The sequence below is a fragment of the Carettochelys insculpta genome, chromosome 28 (assembly GCF_033958435.1).
Source record: "Carettochelys insculpta isolate YL-2023 chromosome 28, ASM3395843v1, whole genome shotgun sequence".
Lineage (NCBI taxonomy): Eukaryota > Metazoa > Chordata > Testudines > Carettochelyidae > Carettochelys > Carettochelys insculpta.
The window spans coordinates 9,815,328-9,839,392 of record NC_134164.1 but is presented as its reverse complement, the minus strand read 5'-3'; the positions used below and the strand labels follow the sequence as shown (position 1 = coordinate 9,839,392).

The 24,065-nt window shown below is 49.2% G+C and overlaps 1 protein-coding gene across 1 annotated transcript in view; it reads right to left on the bottom strand.

Moving 5' to 3' along the window:
* Positions 1-1,119: 1,119 nt before the first annotated feature.
* MARCHF10 (membrane associated ring-CH-type finger 10) overlaps positions 1,120-24,065 on the bottom strand; it is a 145,914-nt gene continuing 122,968 nt past the window's right edge. Inside the window, exons 9-11 of the mRNA XM_074979047.1 lie at positions 15,555-15,668; positions 5,205-5,238; positions 1,120-1,289 (exon numbers count right to left, since the gene is read on the bottom strand). Of these exons, the coding sequence (XP_074835148.1) occupies positions 1,264-1,289; positions 5,205-5,238; positions 15,555-15,668 (174 nt within the window). The 3' untranslated portion in view covers positions 1,120-1,263. The remainder of the gene's footprint in view (positions 1,290-5,204; positions 5,239-15,554; positions 15,669-24,065) is intronic.

The window sequence follows — 24,065 nt, the reverse complement described above, 5'->3', positions numbered from 1 at the left end:
GATCCTAAATAGGGCTGCTCAGTTGTGGATGCAGCAACCAAACTACTTTACCACCTCACTCCTTGAAACTGAACAACTCATACATAGATATATCTACCTCCTACATGCTGCTCCATGGCTTAAAGCTCCCAGATTTCACAATCCTGCATTCATCAGTTGCCACAGAGCTTGAGTTTAGGAGGGTAGTATGCAGAGGAAGATGTCTGTGCATGACTTCTTTTAATGTGGGGGAACCGTTGCACTGCAACCACCACATGATTCTTAATGGGTAGAAGGTTGAGGTCCAATGATATGGGATCCACAACAACTGGGAGTCTCCGGTCTGCTGTAGCCTTCATCTGCCTTCACAGCTGTAATGCTACAAATCTGTATTGATCAGTTCAAAGCTGTGTGAAATACATGCTCATTACACAGCATCTAACTCTGTGAAGTATTCAGTCTCCCTCCCATCTCATGTTCTGCTTTTCAGTAAATACTGCAAAATGGCAATTTATTACCAACACAAAGCAATACACCAAATGAATGGATAAGTGTGCTAGCGGCTTTCTGCGGATGTAACTAATTATTCAATGTCTTAATATATCAGTCCTTCTCTGGTTCAGGTCAGGATTGTGACCTCCTTTTCATTGCTCCTCCTCCTCCTCCTCAGGGGTACAGGAACAATTTGCATAGTGAAGGTGCTCGGAGGCACTGAACCAAACTATAAACTCTGTATGTAATGGAAACCACTTGAAGTCCAAGGGTGCTGAAGCACCTGCAGCCTCCCCTGTTCCAGCAGCTATACTTCTCCCCACGAAAAAGAGTGCATGTATTTAGTGTGTATTAATTTTTAAAGGAGAGGAATGATAAAAGGTGAATAAAACAATTTTACTGAATGTTTGGCTCACTCAAGCTGGAGATGATACACTTATAGGTTTGTTATCACATACGATATATCAGTAAATTTACAAGTGTGCTACAAGATATATGGTGTAAGTGATCTTTGAACTTTACTGTACAAACCCAGACTCTAATCAGGGGAACAACATGTTTTCTTCACTACTAGCTACTTTATTCCATGTTATTTTAATGTAATTATCACTCGGTTTTTTTTCCATTTCAAAAACAATATTAGCCCCCCTAACATGTACACACTTGTTTTAGTTTGATGTAAAGCAAGACCAAATTAAAAAAAAATATATAAAACCCATGGAGAAAGGTATTCCAATATAAAATCCTCTGTGCCAATTTCCAAATTCATTGGACAATCTGGTAAGCACTCTTTTATTCATTGTTCCCCAACTCTGAATCTGTAAAGTGGAGAAAAAAGACTACTTAGAATTCCTCCTCTCAGAGACTGGAAAAAATATTCAACACATTCAGCACCCTAAAAGTGTTTTCTTTTAAATGCATGCAGCAAGAACAAGCAGGAATAATAATAAGGAAAACTCTCATTTCTACTTCTCAGCACTACCAAGAGCTCAATTCTGTAATCAGAAATGCCTAGGCAGCTCCTTCTGAAGTCAAATGGAGTCATGTATGCATGTCTGAGGGCAGTGTTGGTACCCCAAAGTGCAAAATGGACATATTGTTTGAGACTGATTTAGGACCTGCATAGTTTGAATTACTGTGGAAGAAACATGATCTTGAGGCAACGGAAAAGGATGTTTAACTCTCAAATATTTCACAGGAAGTCCGCAGTGTCTTGCGGCCATTTAACTACAGTCTCAGTGTTCGTATGTGTAAATTAGAAATAATAATTCATATTTTACAGGAGTGTTGCAAAGCCTCATTTGTTAATTCAGGTTGAAACTGTTGTCCAACGCTCTGTTGGCCAGCAACATCGTGGATGCTGCTGGACCAGAAAGCACCTGGACAAGAGAGCTGCAGCTGTGCAGGGATGGAGTGGAGCCCTGGTGGCAGGAAGCCTGATTGGCAACCTGCTCTAGGGAACAGGCTGGGGAGGCCCACTATGGGAGCCTGGCTAGGGTTGGGAAGCCCCATTGTGAGGTGCCCAGCCCCAGTCAGGAGCCCCAAAGCGGAGAGCCAGCCCCACAGCCACAGGTACCCTGGTCAGGCAGGGGGAGCTGGCAGCCACATGTCAAAATAAAGCACTATTTTGAAACATCCCTTACCCCTCCTGCGATGAGAGGTACAGGGGTGTTGCAATAGCATGCCTGTTATTTTGAAAAATATTTCTAAACAATGGGCATGTTGCATGGACAGGGGCAGCTATTTCAGGATACTGCAGAATCCCAAAATAGCTCCCAATGTATAGACCCAGCTAGGCTAGGTTCACAGTGGAGAGAGTGGTCCACGCGAAAGCTGCTAAAGAACAATTGAGAATTGATGTCTATTTGCAATTACTTGGTCAGCTGTGAGAAGCAATGCGTCTCAGGTTCAAAGCAAAAGATTGTGTAAGATGGAATCGTTTTTAAAACAGAAGAATAGCTACAAGACTACATGGAAAAAATGTAATGTTAAGCTTTGAGCTCTGACATGCCCCACTATTAACAGCCATTCTGAAGAGAGATGGATATGCACAGCATGGAAAGGGTTCAAGACTAATCACAAGCTGTTTCTATTCCACAAAAGGTATAAGAGGGACCTCAGGTTCAGCTGGCAAGGGAAGGTGAGAAATTTGTTTATATGATAGTGTCATTGCTTAGCAATTAGAAAAAGCTACTCCTCTGGGTTCAGTTTGGCAGAAGCAATGAGCTGCTGAACTGGAGGAGATCAGGAAAAACGTGGAAAGCTAAGTGATGAGACAGAAAAGACTGGAAAACAATGGGTATGGAGCCATCAATCTTCGAGACGGATAGTATGTCTCCAGTTAATAAAAAGAGGAGCATGTGTAGTAATTATTTTAATATTCCAAGTATTTATAGATGGACTTCAGTAAGTAGGTGGCATTTTTGTTATAGTTTAGACTAGTACACTAATGGAAAATGCAGGTTTTGATTAGCACCAGGAATTTTTGACTGCTAAAGTCAATACTCTCTTGGTATAGTCACTGTAGGTCATTCACAGAAGAAATAGGATGTAATTAACCTAAACAGAGACTAGGTGTCACTGTAGCATCACATGATAAAACTGAACCAGAGCTGCTTTGCCAAAAACTTCCGGAGGTTGAATCAAGTCTGCTAGATTCTAACATGATGCCTACTAAAACAGATTGGCTGTGAGCACCTTTGCCATACACTATTAGGTACAACATCTGGAATCTGGAATTCCAACCTATGGGTTGGAATAACAAGGTGGGCAGCTAATGTAAGTCTCAGGTATGACTACTATTATATTCTCATCTATATCCTGTTTATTATATTTTATATTCTTCTATGTAGCTGATGTGTCTGAAATGGATTCAGAGTAAGAATTCTTATCTAGTAACAGTATGGCAATTTTTGAGGGAGAGTTTTCATGTATCACAATGATAACTTTTGATAAGTGGCACTGAAAAACCATGGAGAGATTTGTTGGTTGTATTTAAAATACTTGTTCTCATTTGCTCCCTTCTGGTTTTTCTTTAGTGATGGACTTAAACCAGGAATTAAAACAGGTGAAAGCAGAAGTAGTTAGGCCACAGGATGGCAACTGCATTGTCTGGGGAACGTTAACATTTTATAGATTTAACAAATTATTTGCCACAAAGTTTTCTCGCCACTTCATTTCTTTTTCACTCTACTTCCGAGATGAAGAGACAAAAGTTCTTCCTGTTGACAGAGTCATAATTTTCCCTATACTGTAATGTAACTGGGCAAGAATTTTCCCTATACTGTAATGTAACTGGGCAAGAATCTTCCTGTATGGGAAAGTAACCATTATAGGGACAACAACTCTAAATCTAAAGATTACTCTGTTTAAATGTTCTTTGCTACTCACAGAAAATACATATTATATAATATGGAGGTCATCCTCAAGGATGAAGCTATAAATTTTATAGGAAGGAGGTTTTAAAACCAAACTACAAAGCAAAATTGAAAACTGAGGGCTTGTCTGCACAGCAGGGAAGTGTGTTCTACAGGGATGTGATTTCTGAATCACAGTGTTGTTGCATTAGAATGGTCTATGTAAACCAGGGGTAGCCAATTGTTTTTTGTCAAAGTCCAGACTCTGGAGAAACATTTTTCATACCTCAATAACAATCATCATGATGATAAATATGTAAAAGATTTTGCAGTCTGTTCAAAAGCATTTGTCTTTCTGGATTTGGCCCACAGTCTGCCTATTGATGGCCTTGATGTAGACCCTTCTAGTGTGCATTAGTGGAATGCTGTTTGAAACATGAGTTCGATAGCACATACTAGAGAACATTTAGTGTGTGCTAAAACTCATTGTCTAAAAGACAATGGCATGACACGAAACACAAAAAAGGACATAGTATTTTCAAGGTGGATCTAACTGTGGAGTATGTAGGTGAGCATTTGACTGCAGTGGGACTATTTTAATTAATAAATGCTCACTAGATTAAGTAAGAGCTCCACATTCTCGCTCAGAGACACTAAGATCCTTCTGTAAATGAAACCAAAATATTTTCTTACAGTTTGTAATTAGCTCCATAAAAATGATTTCGCTATTTGTCTTGTTTTGCACCTGGCAAATTCTTATCAGTGATTTTTTTTTTTCTGAGCCTGCACGGACAACTAAAATTTCCTGATCGATCCAAAGAAAAGAAGCTAAACATCAGCCTTGAAAAACAATAGATAAAACAACAAGCTTTATTAAGTGGGTAAAATCTTCAAGAAACAAGTAACCAACTGTCTGTCTGAGAAGTCTAAAAATGAGCTCATAAATGTTGATAAAAATTATATAAAAACTTATTACAGCAAATAATTACGAAGAATGTTAACATATCAACTGTGGAACAATCAGAATTTTAAAGTGTTTTTTCCTCTCTGTCTTTAGAAGAGATGGATGAAGGGAAATGCCCAGGAAATTGAAGTTTTCTGCCAAAACATTACCTTTTCCTTCATCTCCTATCCCGATTGCTTTTTTGAAAAACTTCCACTAAAAATTGTTATTCATTATACATTAGTCAGGAAGATTTGTATACCACCATTTTCTGCAACTTGAATTTCCAGAAATCTTTTTTTTTTTCCTGGTGTATTAACTTGTACATTTGTATATTTCTTAATATTTCCTGACATTGTGTGAGGGTTAACATGTTTAATGAGAAGTAACAAGGAAAAACGTCTGAGAAGTGATTCTGAGTTCCAAAAACTTACTTTCAGTTTCCTCTGCTCTAGGTTGTCTCGAGAGCTATGAGAAAGGATATGAGGATTAATAAAAATTGTCCACATTAACACTGATCAGACATATAATTTACTAAGAGAAACTGCTAAGAAAATGTCTTGAAAACACTCGAAGGCATGGAAAGTATTAAAAAGCAAGATAATTCAGGAAATCGCAACCTTTAAGATACAGGAAAAAATAAAGGATTATTCTTACTGGCACAATGGTTTGTTAAAAACAGCCATAACCAGTACCTGGTTTGTTGTTAGAAATTGATATATTTGGCTATGTGAAAAGACTTGTTTCTTTGAAGCAATTCATCTCAGGATCAGTACTGTTGTTTGATTTTGTCGATGTGGATAATATTAATAATTAATATTATTAACAAGCTTATAACTTGGTTTGGGCCTTTTTTGTACTGATGTTATTTGTCACCATGCAATAAACTTTGGATTTGGAGTTTCGGGGCTTACATAGCTTTATACTTACCTGACAGTGATTTGACGCGAACATTCCATATGTTGTAAGAAGCAGTGAGGATAGTCCCAAACCCAGTGGTGACACATCATGTAATTATATAGGCTTACGGGTCTGAAATCTGGGTTTGATAACTTTCACTTCCAGAACTAATCAGAAAGGAAATGAGTTTAAAAGAGGTAAAATAGTAAAGATTTGGCCTTCAACTATGACAGCCTGGGGGTTTCAGCAGATGACCTTTTGTTACTTCATGGCAAGATGTCATCTAATGCAGAGGAGCACAAGGGACACATTTGTAGTTACTGTTCATTGGGAGTGACTCGTCAGTGCTTGGGGAGGACATTTTCCATAGAAGCACAAAATATTCTTTCTCTGCCAGACATGCATAAATATACTGTCTGTGCCCCACCCTAATAGCTGTAATGGGTAGCTACGTGGAAGAAAAGGCTAAACAACAAGGGCTAAGTCTACACTGAAGTCCTATTTCAAAATAAGCTAGTCTGGAATAACTATTCCGAAATAGCTGTTTCAAATAGGGCTGCTGTACACACAAAAGTATTTTGAAACAGCACTGAGCTATTTTGAAAGAGGCTGCATCTACACTATGAGATAAATTCAAATTTCAAGGCTGTAGCTTGATATTAAAATGTGACTGTCTTCACACGTAATTCTGTTAACTCGATGTATTGAGTCATAATGACGATTAAAGAATATCGATATTCTGTGATGGGTATAGCATCTATTTTGAATTTAAAATCTCTAATTGAGGCTAGTGTGGAAAGCAACATATCCTTAATTCAAAACTGTTAGCCTCCAGATGTGTGTGATATGTATCCCAAAAAGCTACGTGGTGACCCTCCAAGTATGGCCATGCAGTTTGAATTGAATTGGAATTAAAATTTGAACTGGAATTTTTAACAGCCCAGCCCTGCAAATAAAAAGGATGTCCATTATGAAAAAAAATCCCTTTGCTCATCACATCACGCTATATTGGTATCGCACCGCATCAGTAGCAATTATTGGTTGCCCTGTACTGTACTGCAATCATGAGCATTCAAGGCAGAGTGATCTGACTAGCACTTCTCAGACTCGCAAGAGAGCCCCAGCTTGGACCCACCAGGATATTCTGTATCTCATTGTCATCTGGGGAGACCAATCGGTGGTGAAGAGAAGCACCTATTTTAAAATAAGCACAGTCCCATGTCTTAACAGCCGCGTCTACACTAGCTGGCTATTTTGAAGTAGCCATGCCACCTTCGAAATAGCACCCACCGCGTCTACACATGCCGAGTGCTATTTTGAAGTTGAAATCGACATAAGGCGGCGAGACGTCGAAGTCACTATCCTCATCAGGAGATGGGAATAGCGCCCTACTTCAACGTTGAACGTCTAAGTAGGGCACATGTAGAGGATCCGCGTCCTGCAACATCGAAATAGCAGGGTCCTCCGTGGCGGCCATCAGCTGGAGACGCTCTCTCCAGCCCTTGAGCTCTATGGTCACCGCATGCAGCAGCCCCTTAAAGCTCCCCGCCCCCTTATTTCCTGTGCAGGAAGCTGAGAGTTCGTGCAGGCAGCAGCACAGCCATGTGCCCAGCCTGCATGTCCCTCAGCAGCCCCCAACCCACCACCCTGCACCCCATGGCATCCAGCCAGTCCCGCCCAAGAGCCCACAGGGTCCCCCCACAAGGGGACCCAGGGCTCCCAGCCTGCCAGCCAGTGGGGGAAGAGGCAGCGGGGCCCCTCCTGGATGGAGGCCGAGATCCGGGACCTGCTGGGGCTCTGGGGTGAGGAGGAGGTGCTCCAGGTAATGGGGAGCAAAAGGCAGAATGTGGATGCATTCGCTCGGCTGGCCGAGGGCCTGGCTGCCCGGGGTCACCCTGTCCACACTCCTGACCATGTCAGGAGTAAGGTAAAGGAGCTGCGGCAGGGTTACACCCGGGCCCGGGACACAGCCAGCTGATCTGGGGCCATCCCCGCCGCTTGCCCCTTTTACAGGGAGCTCAGGCCCATCCTGGCCCCCCCCCCCCGGTACACCTCCTCCCCTCCCCCGCCCCCCCGGCCACCCTTGACACATCGGCTGACGAGCCCCAGCAGGACCCAGAGACAGAGTCCGCCCCGGAGGCCAGCCCTGCACCCCAGGGGGCCCCCCCGACAGGAGCCCACCCCTGGGACACCGGAGGAGGAGGAGGGGGGCCTCCAGCGACAGGGGGCTCCAGATCGACCTGCCCTCCCGCAGCTCCAGCAGGGTGTCCACCCGATGGCTGTCCCCCAACCGTGGGAGTGGAGCATCAGGTATGTACCCCCACCCCTGGTGCACACCCCCCCCCCCCGCCCCGGGGTTAAGGGGCGGGGACAACAGACATGACCAGGGCCCTCCACACACCCAGATGACCATGGCCCCGAGGACAGCAGTGGCGTGTCCCTCAGAAGAGTCCATCAGCCCCTGCCCCCCAGCAGGACAGCGCTATGCCCCATCCCTGGGGATGGGGGGAGCAGACCTAGGGTCCCCCGGTTGCGGGGGTTGGACACCCATCATCATCCCCGGGGGACGGGGGACGGGGATGGGGAACCAGCAGCAGAGGGGTGGGGGACAAGGGCCACAGGTCAGGGCCCAGACTAACGGCTGTCTCCACTTTTCTCCCTCACCCCTGTTCCGCAGCTGCACCATTGGAGGGCCCGGAGAGCACCGGCACACTGGCTGTGGTCCTGGAGAGCCTACCAGGGGCCATCCCATCAGGCCAGCCCCTCGGCAGAGCACGGACCAGCCCCAGGACGAGCCCAACAGCAGCGGAGCCATCTGCAGGAGGTGTCAGAGTGGCACCTGCAGGTGGAGGAGTGGCAGCTCCATCTCCAGGAGTGAGCACTGGCCTGGCGCCAGGAGGCTTGGGGGGCCTTCATGCGCACCTTCGATACCATTGCGCGGCACTTGCCCGCCCCACCCCCCCACAGCCCACCGCTCCGCCTGCCATCCCTCCACCATCAGCCGTCCTGGGGCCTGCCACTGAGGGGGACCATGGGCCTCCGGACTCCGCCCGGCCCTATCTGCCGGTTCTCTCGGCCCCCACACAGCCTCAACCAGGCCTCCAGCCAAGACGTGGGTCGCGCCCCCCCCCCCCCGCCCCCAACACCAGGCGCAGGACAATAGGGGTGCATGGCCGAGGCTGTTGCCCCCGCAAGGCCCCCCTCCTTTGGGCTTATTCCCCCCCATCTTTGTAAATAGTTTTTGTTCTACCCCTGTTTTGTACCTGCCCCGCCACGTACATAGTCTCCCCTTCTTCTTCTGTTAATAATTAATACAAGGTTGCAGGGTTTTGTTTAAAAAAAAATTCCATTTTATTGCACAGAAGTGTGGGGGGTGGTGTGTGTGCTCTCGGGTTCTCTGTGGTGTGGGCCTGGGGGCAGGGAGTGTTGTGGAGGATGTGGGGGGGGGGGTGCAGTGGGTGGCTCACCCGCAGCTGGCCCTGCCAGTGTTCACCCCGCAGCCTGGTCAAAATGGGCCCGCAGGGCCCCCCAGACCCAGATCCCCTCAGGTTTGACCTGGCAACTGGGGGCAGTGGGCGGCTGGACGTCAGCCCTGCCAGCCTCCACAGCCCAGCCCTGGAAGAAGGCCTCTCCCTTGCTCTCCACTGGGTTGTGGAGTGCGCTGCACGTGCCCACAACCTGGGGGATGCTGGTGAGGCCTGCATCCAGGCGGGTGAGGAGACACCTCCAGCGCCCTTTGAGGCAGCTGAAAGTGCGCTCGACCACCTGGCGCGCATGGTTCAAGCGTGTGTTGAACCGCTCCTGGCTGGCTGTGATATAGCCCGTGTAAGGGTGCATGAGCCAGGGCCGGAGGGGGTACGCTGCGTCTGCGATGAGGCAGAGGGGCATGGTGGTGTCCCCCACAGGGATCTCCCACTGGGGGATGTAGGTCCCCGCCTCCAGCTGGCGGCACAGGCCCGAATTTCTGAACACCCGGGCGTCGTGGGTGCTGCCAGGCCAGCCACCATAAATGTCCAAGAGGCGGCCCCGGCTGTCCACCAAGGCCTGGAGGACCACGGAATGGTACCCCTTCCTATTGAGGAAGCGTCCTCCACTGTGCTGTGGGGCACGGATGGGGATATGGGTCCCATCCAGAGCCCCAAAGCAATTTGGGAAGCCCAGGCTGACAAATCCTGTGATGGCAGCATCCGGGTCCCCAAGCCGCACAAGCCCGTGGAGGACCAGGGCATTGATTGCGCGGACGACCGGCAGGGCAGGACATGAGAGAGCACCAGTGATGGGTGTGCAGAGTGTGTCTGGCCCCCTCCACGGGCTCCCCCCCCTCCCCCCCCCGGGCTCCCCCCCCCTCCTCCTGGGTCCTCTTACCTCCATGAGGACAGCCCTGACGGTGGCCTTGCCCACGCCGAACTGCTGCCCTACAGATCGGTAGCTGTCTGGAGTGGCCAGCTTCCAGACAGCGATGCCGACCTGTTTCTCTACGGTGAGGGCACATCGCATGCGGGGTGTCCTGGTGCCGTAAGACGGGGTGAGCCACTGGCAGAGCTCCAGGAATGTCTGCCGGCTCATTTGGAAGCTCCAGAGCCAGCGGTTGTTGTCCCACTCGCCGACCACCAGCCGCTCCCACCAGTCCATGCTCATGGGGTATCTCCACAGCCAGCGGCGGGGGGTGGGGGGCGGGGGGCGGCACTGGGAGGGCAGCAAGGTCTGGGGCTGCTTCCTCACCCCCGAGGACAGCTCATCTTCCTCAAATAAAAGATGGTCAGCTGCCTCCTGCATGGCACTGAGCAGGGCAACCACTGCTCCTCCAGGGGCGGATGTGTGGGCCTCTGGCAGCTGCTGCTGCTGCTGCTGCTGCTGCTGGGGGTCCATGCTGCTTACACAGGGTGTGCATGCTTGTGGCTCTGCAGACCGCGTGCTGTGCAGGCTGTGTGTGTCTGGGAGGGGCCCTTTAAGGGAGCGGCTTGCTGTTGCCCTGGAAGTGCTAGTCTGCCCTGTGACCCTGTCTGCAGCTGTTCCTGGCACCCTTATTTCGATTTGGGCCGCTTTGGTGTGTAGACGCTCCCCTGCAGCGCCTACTTCGATGGAGTGCTGTCCAACGTTGACGTTGAACGTCGATGGCACCAGCCCTGGAGGATGTGTAGATGCTATTCATCAAAATAGCTTATTTCGATTTCACTACATCGAAATAAGCTATTTCGATGTAGCATCCCAGTGTAGATATAGCTAACAGCAGCTATTTCAAAATAGGTATTTCGAAACAGGTGCTATTCCTCATACAACGATTTTTGCAGCTTTCAAAATAACACACATGCTATTTTGAATTTGTTTCAAAATAGTGTATGCATAATGTAGATGATAACAGCTGTTATTTCAAAATAACTTTGTCATCTTTAAATAACTTGGCTGTGGGGCTGTAGCCAAGGGCAGCTGGAGTGTGCAGTAAGGAAGTGTTGAAAATGGGCATAGTGTATTTCTCAACTGTCTCGTCTTTAGGCCACTCTTGTTGGCTGTTCTCTCTTGTTGCTGTATTATGTTTACATACAAAGTGCTGAATCATGTCTAGGAAGGCGCATATTTTTGAAGTGAAACTAGATGACTCACTATATCACAATACACTCATTATTAGCCAATGACTAATACCAAAGACCTTCAAGAACAAGAGCCCTGGATCTCAATCTTAGTTCAGTTTTCTGTTTGAAGTGTTTGTTTAAGGCTCTTTGTGTGTTCTGGCATACTTATTATGTCTTTAACAGGACTCTCTCTAACCTCTTGGCTAGAAGAATGATGTATTGTCTTACACTAAAAATGCTGTGAAGTGTAACCTAAAATACTGAATCACAGGGATACAGAAAATATTTACGTTAAACGAAATTATTTTAAAGCTTCCTTAATAGATTTTTGTCTGTCATTTTGTAGTATTTGTCCCATGTTGGACACAGGTACCTTACTGACACTAGGGTTTATTCCTACCTCTCTATGTAGTGCTCTTGCACCTGTCATTTAAGCTCAAGTTTTCAAACAGGGCCTCTGAGTTGGGGTGTCCCAGTTTTTCTGATGTCAACACAGACTTCAGGTACTGTACTTCAACACAGTACTAGAGGTACTGACTTCAGCTACCTCTAGGGGGTGTTCAATAGCTCTGAAAATCAAAATAAGCTTTTTCAAATTGAGCTACCAAAAATAGTTACCTTAACTCTAAGAGGCCAGTTTGGAAAATGTTGGGCCTTTCTCTGCCCCAATTCATCAGCTTTTAAAAATTTTAAAAATGCATTAAATTTAAAAATAGATGTTGTCTGGCTGTCTTATTTCAACCAAAATTGTGAGGGTTTTTTTTTTTTTTTTTTGCCATGACAATGTTGTGAGTTTTTAAATATTTTTCTATGACACACAGCCTAGTTATTTGTATGATGTGGACCTTAGAAACTTAAAGAAATATAAAGAGGCTGGAAAAAGAATAATTGTAAAGATAAACACATCTGGACAATAATGATATAATGAAGATTGTTATACTAAAAGCAAAATCTGGATTATTTTATAGTCAGCTTTTCAAAACATTGTTAGTATAAAGAGAATCAAGAGAAACCAATACCCTATAGGTCATGTTCTAATTCAAACCCTTTCCAGGTTCAAGACAGTCAGGATGGAAAGCCTCAGTTCCCATCAGTATCAAGGGGTGCATCTACACTAGCCGGTTACTTTGAAGTAGCTGTCACAATGTCGAAACAGCATGCGTCGCGTCTACACGCGCCATGTGCTATTTCGACATTGAAATCGACATTAGGCGGCGAGACATCGAAATCACTATTCCCATCCAAAGATGGAAATAGCGCCCTACTTCGATGTTCAACATCAAAGTAGGGCGTGTGTAGACAATCCACGTCCCGCTACTTTGAAATAGTGGGGTCCTCCATGGCGGCCATCAGATGAGGGGTTGAGAGATTCTCTGTCCAGCCCCTGCGGGGCTCTATGGTCACTGCGTGCAGCAGCTCTTAGCCCAGGGCTTCTGGCTGCTGCTGCTGCTGCGCTGGGTGTCCACGCTGCGTGCACAGGGTCTGCAACCGGTTGGCAGCTCTGTGGATCTCCTGCTGTGCAGGCCGAGTGTGTCTGGGAGGGGCCATTTAAGGGAGTGGCTTGGGGCTTTGCTGGCCCCTTATTTCGATGGGGAGCGCTTGTGTGTGTGGATACTCCACATTTTCTTCCGGGGCAGCTCCTTTCGACGTTCTGCGTCGCTACTTCGACATTGAATGTCGATGGCACCAGCCCTGGAGGATGTGTAGACGATACACATCGAAGTAGCCTATTTTGATGTTTTTACGTTGAAATAGGCTACTTCGACATAGTGTGCTAGTGTCGACGTAGCCAGGGAGAAACCAGATTTTATCTGCAAGCACCAAAGCCACTGGATCAATATGTGTGACCTTTTCAGACCAGCTCAACTATATAACGCTGCAATGAAGGAGTGTTCTGTGAATTTCAAACTAAAAATGTCATTCAAATAGCTCCATGAGGTACAGAGAAGTTTCATTTCCAGAAGGACTGTTCCTGCCAATAGACTGAAAAGCCTCTGCAGCAGCTTTGCAACTCATGAGAAGTATTCTAAGAGAACAGAAATATATCTTGCTCTGGAATATGTTCACAATGCCAACAAGCTGCATTGTCAACTAGGTATTGTGAAATATGATACTAGGTGCCAGTATCAGGGATGTGTCCGGAACCATCCTGGAGTCTTGTATATTTGCTTGAAACACAATTTTTTCCTGATTCTGAGTTAAAACTCCTTTATATTGGCACCATAAAGCAGCCTTAAATTGGGTGGAAGGAGATCCCAGATTATATCACTTGCAATGGGGACATGATTAGATGTTGTAGCCCTGATACAAGAGTCTTACAATAACCGTGTTTCCATCCCTTGGATTGGGGGGCATGGTTTGCATACATTGCACTGTTGGTGGGATTTTCGGAGCACAAGTCCCACTGAAATTGCTGAGACTTGTTCTCCTAAGACATATAGATGCTTTTGTAAATCTCAGCCTTCAACTATTCCTTCCTTCTTAGGGCCCATATGTGGCCATGTCAAGCAGAGTGAAAACTAGAGTAGCCCTGAGCCACCTCAACCATGCCTTCACTGCCTGAACATGGTAACTGACAATTAGGCCCATTGGGTCCCCATTCAAAAGTGCTTTTAATGGTTCACAGTTGTTGCTAGTACTTGTGCAACTGCATATGCTCAAAGCATGGCTTGCCACGGTTATAGCCTTCATCAACTCACTCGTCATCACCATCATTGTGCTAGTGCTGACAGAAAGTACTGGTGTGGCAGTACCACCACTACATTTGGCATGTCTCCTAGAACACCTTTATAATGCACCTACAACTCTTCTTGCATGTACCCTGTGAGGGATCTACAGTGTGACTAATTTTATGTATCAAAAGTTTTCTGTTTACAGGGTGCAATACACAGACTCAAGAGTTTTTATATTAAAAAAAAGGAATCACATTATTCATACAGGCTGCAATTTAAAAAATCTTGGTACAGTAGCTCTCTAACTGTGGATCTCTGCTTTCACAAACCCCATTTCAGGGACGTGTGTGGGAAGTCTGGGAATGCACTGAAAAAACTAGAGGGTAGTCTGTGAGATCACTGTAAAAAGGTTTATGTTAATCAGATAGAACAGATTGTGGACACAATCCACTAATGCAAATTACAGGATGTAATTTGCCTCTCACTGTCAAAAAAAAAAAAGGTTAAAAGCATCTATAAGGAGGCTGTCCTAGAGGCAGCCAATTAGAAAGAGTTTGAGAAGAGTAGCCAGTAATGAACCAACAAGGTCATGTAAAAAGGGCTGCAGGGCAGAGTAGCTGACTAGAACCTAGAAGGGAGAAGACCAGCGTCCTAGTAGTAGCATCCTGGACAGAGCAGTTCTGCCAGCAGCCACCACCAAGAGCTTTTGGCTGGCTGATAACACTGGAAGGCTGAAGTCCTGAGGTTAGGGCAAAGAACATGCAGGGGCCTTGGAGAAGCGGCTCAGGGAAAGGTATGGAGAGGAGGGAGAGGACACAGCATGTGGTTGCCATCTTACAGGATCCCTAGGTTGGGACCTGGAGAAGGGGGGGGGCATAGCCCTCCCTCGCCACTGAGGAAGTAACCAGACAATTGGCTGTGATTTCCACTGAATAAATTAGCTGTACTACGCATTTCTGTTCCCCCTGGAAAGGGGGAGAACCTAATGTGGCACAGCTGGAGGTCTGTGTCCTGAAGAGGATGGTGCAGTCTTTGGGGCAACAGAAGCAGAGGTGACACTGGATGAGAGACCACCAGAAGAGTGTGCAGCTGACTACCAACACAGCCAATAGGAAATGCTGCATTGGTGAGTCACATACCATCACACAAAGGTACAACTCTGCTCTGTAGACAAGGGGGTTTTGGCATTTATATTACTTAGTGGTTTAGGCTGCATTTCCACATGCATATAAATTCAATCTCATATTGTGGGGTTGTTTTTTTTTTTTTAACTTTGACTGTGGCTGGTGAGCAAAAAAAAACACACACCCCTTATTGTACAGCAGTATCTTATGTGCTGACAGAAGGGGTACAGAGCATGTGTAAATTAATGACAGTCAGTGGGGGAAATACTCATCCTGCACTGAGCTACTTTGAGGCAGGACTGTAACGTGTACCTCCTGATGAAGGTGGGGGGAGCTTAGTAAAACTTCATGTGGCTGATTTTGAAGACTGCCACAAATTCTAAACAGATTGCAGACCACCTGTGGGCTTAACCTAGGGAGGTGTCTTTAGCTGGATAAGGAGCCATGTTAAGTTTAAAAAAAATCTGAAAATATTAGTGGTGTGTGATTTGAAGCTTTATCATTTTCACTCCTCTTACCCCATCTCTACTGGCTTGGTTGTCGTTTAGTCGCATCAGCTCTGCAAACCTCTGTTCATAGAGGTGAAGGAGCAGCACAAGGTAGAGACCTGAATTCATTAGATCGTTTTGTGCCTGTGTGCAGAAAAGAGAGAGAATGTGGTGTTCAATGTTACTTGTAACCCTGGTTTCTAAAGACCTTGAGGACTCAAACCAGTACTGTGAAATACTCAGTTTCCTTTCTTCATCCAGGGACTACATTATCTACCAAACTCACTTATTAAGTCTCAACTGTCTTCATGGATTGTATTTCATTGCTTAATCACTGTGACTATGGCTATCACATACAGTCATAGAATCACAGAATCATAGAAGAGTAGGACTGGCAGGGACCTCGAGAGGCCATTGAGTACAGCCCCCTGACCTCATGGCAGGACCAAGCACTTTCTAGACCATCCCTGAAAGCCATCTATCTAACCTCTTCTTAAATATCTCAAGTGATGGAGATTCTACCACTTCCCTTGGCAATTCGTTCCAGTGTTTGATCACCCTGACAGTTAGGAACTTTTTCCTAATGTCCAACCTGAACCTTGCCCTGCTGCAATTTAAGTCCATTGCCTCTTGTTCTATCCTGAGAGGCAAGGAAGAACAAGTTCCCTCCCTCTGCCTTATGACACCCTTTTAGATACCTGAAAACTGCTATCATGTCCCCCCTCAATCTTCTCTTTTCCAAACTAAACAAGCCCAGTTCTTTCAGCCTTTCTTCATAGGTCATGTTCTCTAGACCTTTGATCATTCTCGTTGCTCTCCTCTGGACCCTCTCCAATTTCTCCACGTCCTTCCTGAACTGCGGTGCCCAGAACTGGACACAATACTTCAGCTGAGGCCTAACCAGTGCAGAGTAGAGCAGGAGAATGACTTCTCGTGTTTTGTTCACAACACACCTGTTAATGCATCCTAGAATCATGTTTGCTTTTTTTGCAACAGCATCACACTGTTGACTCATATTTAGCTTGTGGACCACTATAACCCCTAGATCATTCCTAGGCAGTCCTTTCCCATTCTGTATGTGTGACACTGATTGTTCCTTCCTAAGTGGAGCACTTTGCATTTGTCCTTATTAAACTTCATCCTGTTTACCTCAGCCCATTTCTCCAGTTTATCCAGATCCTTTTGAATTATGACCCTATCCTCCAAAGAAGTTGCAATCCCTCCCATTGGCCTACGACGGGTCAGCAACCAAAAAAGGGAGGAGTTGTCCAATGTTTCAAGATCACATTGTTGGCTATTTAGGTATGAGTTGTTCATTTTGGGGCTTTTAGACATTCACTGTTTGCTGAAAATAATCAGGAGGTTGTTTTTTATTTTGCTCTTATAGCATTAGGAGCCACAAAGAAGTGCTTAAAGGGCTCCATGAGGCTCCTGAATCATAGGTTGCAGACCGCTGGACTAGGATAAGGTCTCTGCACAGATGTACATGAAGGACCTTGCTTAGCTTACTGATCCAGTCTGTTGGACTCCAGGGTGAGCAGGGGCTGCCAGCATTCCTAAAACACAGCATTCCAAGGAAATGGGATGGGTAAGAGACTCAAAACTGACCTTTGGCAGGCAATTAAAGAAGCAGAAGACTTTAAAGAGAGTCTTGTCTAATGCTCTCTATAGACTGGTAAATTGATGGGAGTTAAGGTTGGAAGGGAACACTATGATCATCTAGTATGATTTTGGGCACAAAGCAGACTATAGAATGTAATCTTGGATATCACAGGAAGGAAATGTAAAAGAGAAAATCAGCAGTTAGGATCCATAGAGCACAAAACAGCCCAACAGGAAGAAAACAAGTTAGCTCCTTGGCACAGGAAATGGCAAATCTCAGCCGCTAATTAACAAAATGATTAAGCTATACCATCTTAAACTGCTGGATGTTTTGTCATATAACAAATAAAATACAGATAATCAGATCTAATAGGCCCACTCTGCATTGGCTTGTCTCTAATTTGATGGAAGCTCTCCAGGGAAAACCATACCCAGCATGTGGCACTCTTCCCTGTCAGTGCTATACCATGCAGTAGAATATGCTGTGCTGTTGGATGATGCAGCTTTATGATATGAGGGAAACTGGTGGTCATGGCCATCTGTGGACATTACAGATCTCACAGTACTTGTAGCTAAGACACAGGTGTTGAAAACCCAGTGTCTTGGCTGCACTCTGAGGTAGGTAATTAATTCTGCCTCCCCAAATTTCCCTCTGTAGCTGAATGTTGTGAATTGTGAATTTAATCAATTTGCAGCACAAAAGGTAAGAAGTATTTTGCTTTGCTTTTGACTAATATTTTTTATTTTTTTCTCTATAATTATTGCATTAAGCTGTCAATGATATAAAGAATCACTGAAATTAACAATAATAATCATTTTTCCTCCCAATACACTATATTCTGTTGCGGGATCAGAATGCCAGCCATCTTTACAGTTCAGAAGTGATTACATTTCATGGTTAAAGCAGAGATTTGAGAAAAAAGCAATACATTAAACTTTTAAATGTGCACCTTTTAATAATTTGCACACTAAATACTACATGATCTCTTGAAATTACTAATGATAGTGCTGGTTCTAAGTAGCATGTTCTCTAGTAAAGAATACTGGCTTAAAATAACTTTAACTATTTCTGTATAGTAGTCCTTGAAAGGCATGGCCTAAGCACTAGAGCAGGAGATAGACACTCACCAATTCTACCTTTCTCTCTGAACCTGACCAAGTCACTTGGTGAAACTGTTTCAACAGCATTTTCTGTCCGTGCTACCACTATAATAAACCTAACAGATACTCATTAATCTGGAAACTTACTTAGGCTAGAGCACTCATCTGGGTTTGCACACCCAGAAAAATGATTTAAGGATATTTTTGTAAACTGTATCTTCATTGAAACAAAAAAGCAGTCCAGTAGCACTTTAAAGACTAACAAAACAATGTATTGGGTGATGAGCTTTTGTGGGACAGACCCACTTCTTCAGATCTGAAGAAGTGGGTCTGTCCCACTAAAGCTCATCACCCAATACATTGTTTTGTTAAAATGCTACTGGACTGCTTTTTTTGTTTTGATAGTATATAGACGAGCACGACTATGTCTCTGTATCTTCATTGGCTCTTACGGTGTTTATGTTTGCAAGATTTTGTTGTTGTTGTTGTTCCATTCAGACAGAGAAATATATTCCAAGCCATGATATCCTCCTCTAGGCTTTCAATGAGTATCTACCAACAATTTCATTCAAAGTGAATGTTTATATTCATACACATATTACAATGCACAATGGCAAATCAATCAGCTAGAAAATAGCTTAGCTGTATCAATTCTATTAAAGCATGCTGGGAAATCATTTTTTTTATGACTAAATAAGATCTAGAGAGATGCAGATGGGGAAGTATACTCTGTTTACTGCAAATAATTTGAGAAACACAATCTGGTAGAAGTGGCTATCTTGTACAAGTAAATGGGAAAGACTGGCACAGTATTTATTTAGATTTCTGTAAATGCTAAATAGCGTATCTATCCATATGCTTTAGGTGCTTTTGGCATAAACTAAAATACATCACAAATATTACTGTACCTATTGGATGCCGGGGGAGTGGGCAGGCATAGCCTGCCCACGGCTACAAGGCCCCTCTCACGATGAGAGGGGACCCATTAAAAACAGCCCGGTTCCAAGTAAATACGGGGGACAATGAAAGAAAAACCAGGAGCGGGAGTGAGGGTCAAAGGTTTAAAATGAGGGAGCCAGAGGGGGACACCGAGCAGAGGACCCCAGACAGCGCCCACCGTTCCTCAAAGGCATCCAGGGAGTTGGTGGACGCCGCCCAGAGGAACTCTGCTCGGATTCGTGAGCGGAGGGAGGAACGGAAGTAGGCCCCACAGTCGCAGGTCACCCCCCCTGCCAGCCTCCTCTCCCTGGTTTTGTAAATGGCCATTTTGGCCGTGGCCAGGAGGAGGCTGACGAGGAGGTCCCGCGACTTTGTGGGGCCACGGATAGGGTGTGAGAGGATGAGAAGGTGTGGGGAGAAGTGCAGCCAGAACCTCAAGAGGAGGTTCTGGAGGAGCCGGAAGAGGGGCTGCAGCCTGGCGCACTCGATGTAGATGTGCGCCAGGTTCTCCCTCGTGCCGCAAAAGGTACAGGTGTCCGGGATGGGGGTGAACCGCGCCAGGTACACGCCCGTGCTCACGGCTCCGTGGAGGATTCTCCAGCTGATGTCCCCGGTGGGCCGCGGGACCAAGGTGGAGTAGAGGCCGGCCCACCGGGGCTCCCCACCCTCCGACGACGGCAAGAGGTCCCGCCATTTGTGATCGGGGCGGGACACGAGGGTGGGGAAGTGGAGCGTGTGAAGCACGAGCGCGTACAGAAGGTGTCGAGGCGCGGTTCGGAACGGGACCGGCTGGAAAGTGTGCAGCCGGCTGAAGTGATGGGGGGGAGGGGGGCGGGCAGGATCGCGAAGCCGGGGGCCCACGAACAGATCCGGAGGGCTAGGAGTGGGAGGGGGGCGGGGTGCACCCTCTCGCAGGACCCGGCCGAGGTAACTGTGAGTGGTGGAGGGCAGGGCAGTCTTCACCTCCCGGAGTACGAGACGGGGGGAGCGTAGGTCGGAGAGCCCCATGCGCTGGGCGAGCGCCGGGGCCTCCATCCAGTCCCCCCGCTCGTAGTCCAGGAGGTCTCCGACCCTGGTGATTCCACCTAGGACCAGCCTCCGGCGCACCGTGCGAGACTCCGCCGCCTGCACACGAAGGTGGGGGTTGTGTAGCAGGGGCTCCGCGAGGAGGTCTTCTCCCACGGTGGCCCCTAAGGACCTGGAGGCTGCGAGCAGCCGCCAAGTGCGGAGGAGGTCCTGGTAGAAGGCCGACAGCTCCGAGAGGCCTCGCAGACGGCTGCAGGATAAATAGAGGAGCTGCCGGACGCATCGGAGCCCTCGGTAACGGCAGAGGAAAGCGTGCGCCAGCGTGCTCCACGCCGGACTATCTGCACTGTTGGTGTTGAGAAGCCTCTGCAGGGCCCGGAGGCGGAAGACATGGACCTGAGTGCGCGTGCAGGTCAGGCCGTGTCCCCCCTCCTCCGGGGGGAGATGGAGTACCCCTGCAGGGACCCAGTGCAGTCCTGGCCAGAAGAACTCCAGGATTAACCTCTGGAGCTGGTCCAGGAACCCGGGGGGTGGGACCAGGGTGCTGAGGCGGTGCCAGAGCATGGACAGGACTAGTTGGTTCAACACCAGCGCTCTCCCTCGGAGGGAGAGACACTGGAGTAGCCCTGTCCACCTCCGCAACCGCTCAGTGACCCTGCTCTCTAGGCCTTGCCAGTTTTCCGGCGGAGAGGGATGCGTGGCGGAGAGAAAGACGCCTAGATAGAGCAGCGGACCCACGCTCCACCGGATGGCCTGAAGCGCGGGTGGGAGGCGGCTCGTCTGCCATCCGGTCCCGACCACCAGGCCAGAGCTCTTGACCCAGTTGACCCGGGCGGAGGAGGCTGCCGAGTAGATAGCTTGGCAGGCCTCCAGACGCGCCAGGTCTCCCGGGTCCTGGACCACGAGGAGCACGTCTTCGGCGTACGCCGACAGGACTAGCCACAGCCCTGCTTCTGGAAGCGCCAACCCCGTCAACCTTCGCCGAAGGAGGCAGAGGAAGGGCTCGATGGCCAGAGCGTACAGCTGTCCTGAGAGCGGGCAGCCTTGTCGTACTCCCCGTCCGAAGCTGACCGGAGCGGTCAGGGTCCAGTTGAGCTTGACCATGCACTCCGAGGCAGCGTACAGCACCCGGAGAAACCGGACGAAGCGGGATCCGAAGCCGAAGGCCTGCAGGGTGCCCAGGAGATACCCATGGTCCACCCTGTCGAACGCCTTCTCCTGGTCCAGGGACAGGAGGGCGAACGACAGGCCGTCCCTACACCCAAGCTCTAAGAGATCCCGGACCAGGGACAAATTATGCAAGATGGTGCAGCCCGGGACGGTGTAGGTCTGGTCGGGGTGGACCATGTCCTGCAGCACGGACCCCAAGCGACGGGAGATGGCTTTCGCAATGATCTTGTAGTCCGTGCTGAGGAGCGAGATGGGACGCCAGTTCTTGAGGTCGCGGGGGTCCCCCTTCTTGGGTAGCAGGCTGAGGACTGCACGCCTGCACGAGAGGGGAAGCACCCCGGTTTGCAGGGCCTTGGCCCAGACGCCAAGCAGGTCTGGGCCGAGGACGTCCCAAAACACGCAGTAAAACTCCACGGTCAGCCCGTCCATGCCCAGGGATTTATTGGTGGGCATGAGACGGAGGGCTTCCGAGAGCTCGGCCAGAGTGAGAGGAAGCTCCAGCCGGTCCCGGTCGCCCGTGCTGACCGACGGGAGTTGGTCTCAGAGCACCCTGCGGGCGTCGGCGTCGGTCGGATCCGGGGAGAAAAGAGAGGCGTAGAAGGCGCGAGCCCTCTCGCGCATCTCCACCGGATCCGTAAGAGGGGTGCCATCCTCCGCCAGAAGGCAGAGGATATGTTTTTGGGCACCCCTCTTTTTCTCCAGGGCGTAGAAGAAGCGGGAGCCGCGGTCCATCTCCCGGAGGAGTTGGATTCGCGACCTCACCAAGGCCCCCTGTGCCCGATGGGCGTCGAGGGTCCTGAGCTCGTCCCGCTTCTCCTGGTACGTGCCGCAGAGGGATGGATCTCTGGGGCTGGCGGCTAGACACCTCTCCAGCTCAAGGACCTCCCATTCCAGCTGCCCTATCAACGCATCCCGCCGCCGGCTGGCCCCCCGAGTATAGTCGCGGCAGAAGAGCCGTGCGCACACCTTTCCCAGGTCCCACCACCGCCGTGCCGAGGGAAAGGCGTGCCGCTGCTCGCGCCAGGCCAGCCAGAACTCCCGGAAGGACGCCACGAAGCCCACGTCCTCCAGCAGGCTGTTGTTAAAATGCCAGTAGGCCGACCCCCGCTTCCCCGGCGAGAGGGAAGCGTTCACGGCCACCAGATGGTGGTGAGAGAAGGGGGCCAGCCGTACGCTGGAGGCGTGGGCCTGGGAGAGATCGTGCCGCGAGATGTAAATGCGGTCCAACCGGGAGTGTGCAGGTTTATGGCCTACCACCCGGACGTAGGTGAAACCGGCGTCCTCGTCCAGGTGGTGGCTGCGCCAGACGTCCACCAGGGAGCGACGGTTAATGAGCTCCCTGAGGACGTCCGCAGCGGCCTGGCACTTCTCGGTCCCCGTGCGGTCCCGCTCCTCGAGGGTGCAGTTGAAATCCCCGCCGAGGACCAGGCACTCACGAGGATCGATGGTGTCGAGGAAGGCCGCCGCCTGCCGGAAGAAGGGGGTTCTCTCCGGGCTGAGCGTCGGGGCGTAGATGTTGACAAGGTGAAGAGGCAGCCCCTCCACCCGCACCCGGAGATACAGCAGGCGGCCCGGCACAACCTCGACGCTCCCCAGCACCTCGGGCTGCAGGTCTGGGGAGAACAGGGTCGCTACCCCGGCCCGCTGGGCCGAGAGATGACTAAAGTGGACCCCGTCTCCCCACTCCAGCCACCACTTGGCTTCGGCGGCCGGAGTAGTGTGGGTCTCCTGTAGAAAGGTGACTGAGTACCCGCCCTCTCGGAGGAAGGAGAGCACTTGGCACCTGCGGAGACCCGACCCGCAGCCCCTGACGTTTAGTGTGGCAAGGATGAACGGCGCCATTTGGAGGGCTGGGGAGGATCCTCGCCAGAGGGAGCGCCGGCGGTTCCCGTGGGGCCACGCAGCAAGCCGTGAGCCACGCCAAAGATGACGAGGGCGTCACAGAAGCCACGGGCCCGTTGGTAGACCGCGGCGTCCCTCTTCCCGGTCCCCGTGCCCTCCCTCAGAAGGGCCCTCGCGGACTCCAGGGCAGAGCGAAAGTCTCCCCAGCGCTGGAGGGCGAGAGTAACCTTGTTCTTGGAGCCGCGAACGTCCTCCAAGAACTGGCGCATCTCACCTGCCAGCGCGTGGGGTGCCGAGCTCTCGGGGTCTTGAGAACCCGTCGGCCTCGCGTTCTTTTGGGCTCCCCGGCCAGAGAAGAGGTTGGGGTAGGGACTGGGGCCTGAGTTTGGGAGGGATGAGGGCGGCGGGGGGAGAGCAGCCCCGGAAGTACTGGGAGAGGGCAGTGCAAGAGGGGCCTCCTGAGGGGTTACGACCTCGGGGGCAGGTATGAGTGGGCAGGGGTAAAAAGGAGGGGGAGGGATGGGGGCAGGGGAGGTAGAGATCAGTGGGGGAAGAGAGGGGTCATGGGGGGGAGGGAAAGGAGGGAGTGGGGGGGGAGGAGGAAGGGGAGGGTTTAGAGTGGGGGGGATTGCGGGTTCTGGAGCGGGGCATTGGCCGGGAAGGGGTATGGCGGGGATGGCAAGCAGTGAGGCCAAGGTGGGAGCAAGGGCGGAAACACGGGCCAAGGAGGTCTCCAGGAGGGGGGCCTCCTCAGGCAATGGCAGGGTAGAGGTTGAGGTGCCGGCACTCTCAGCGGGAGGCGCCGGCAGGTCAGGGGAGAGGGTATCGGGGTTTTCAGTTGCGGGGACGAAGGGGGGGGGC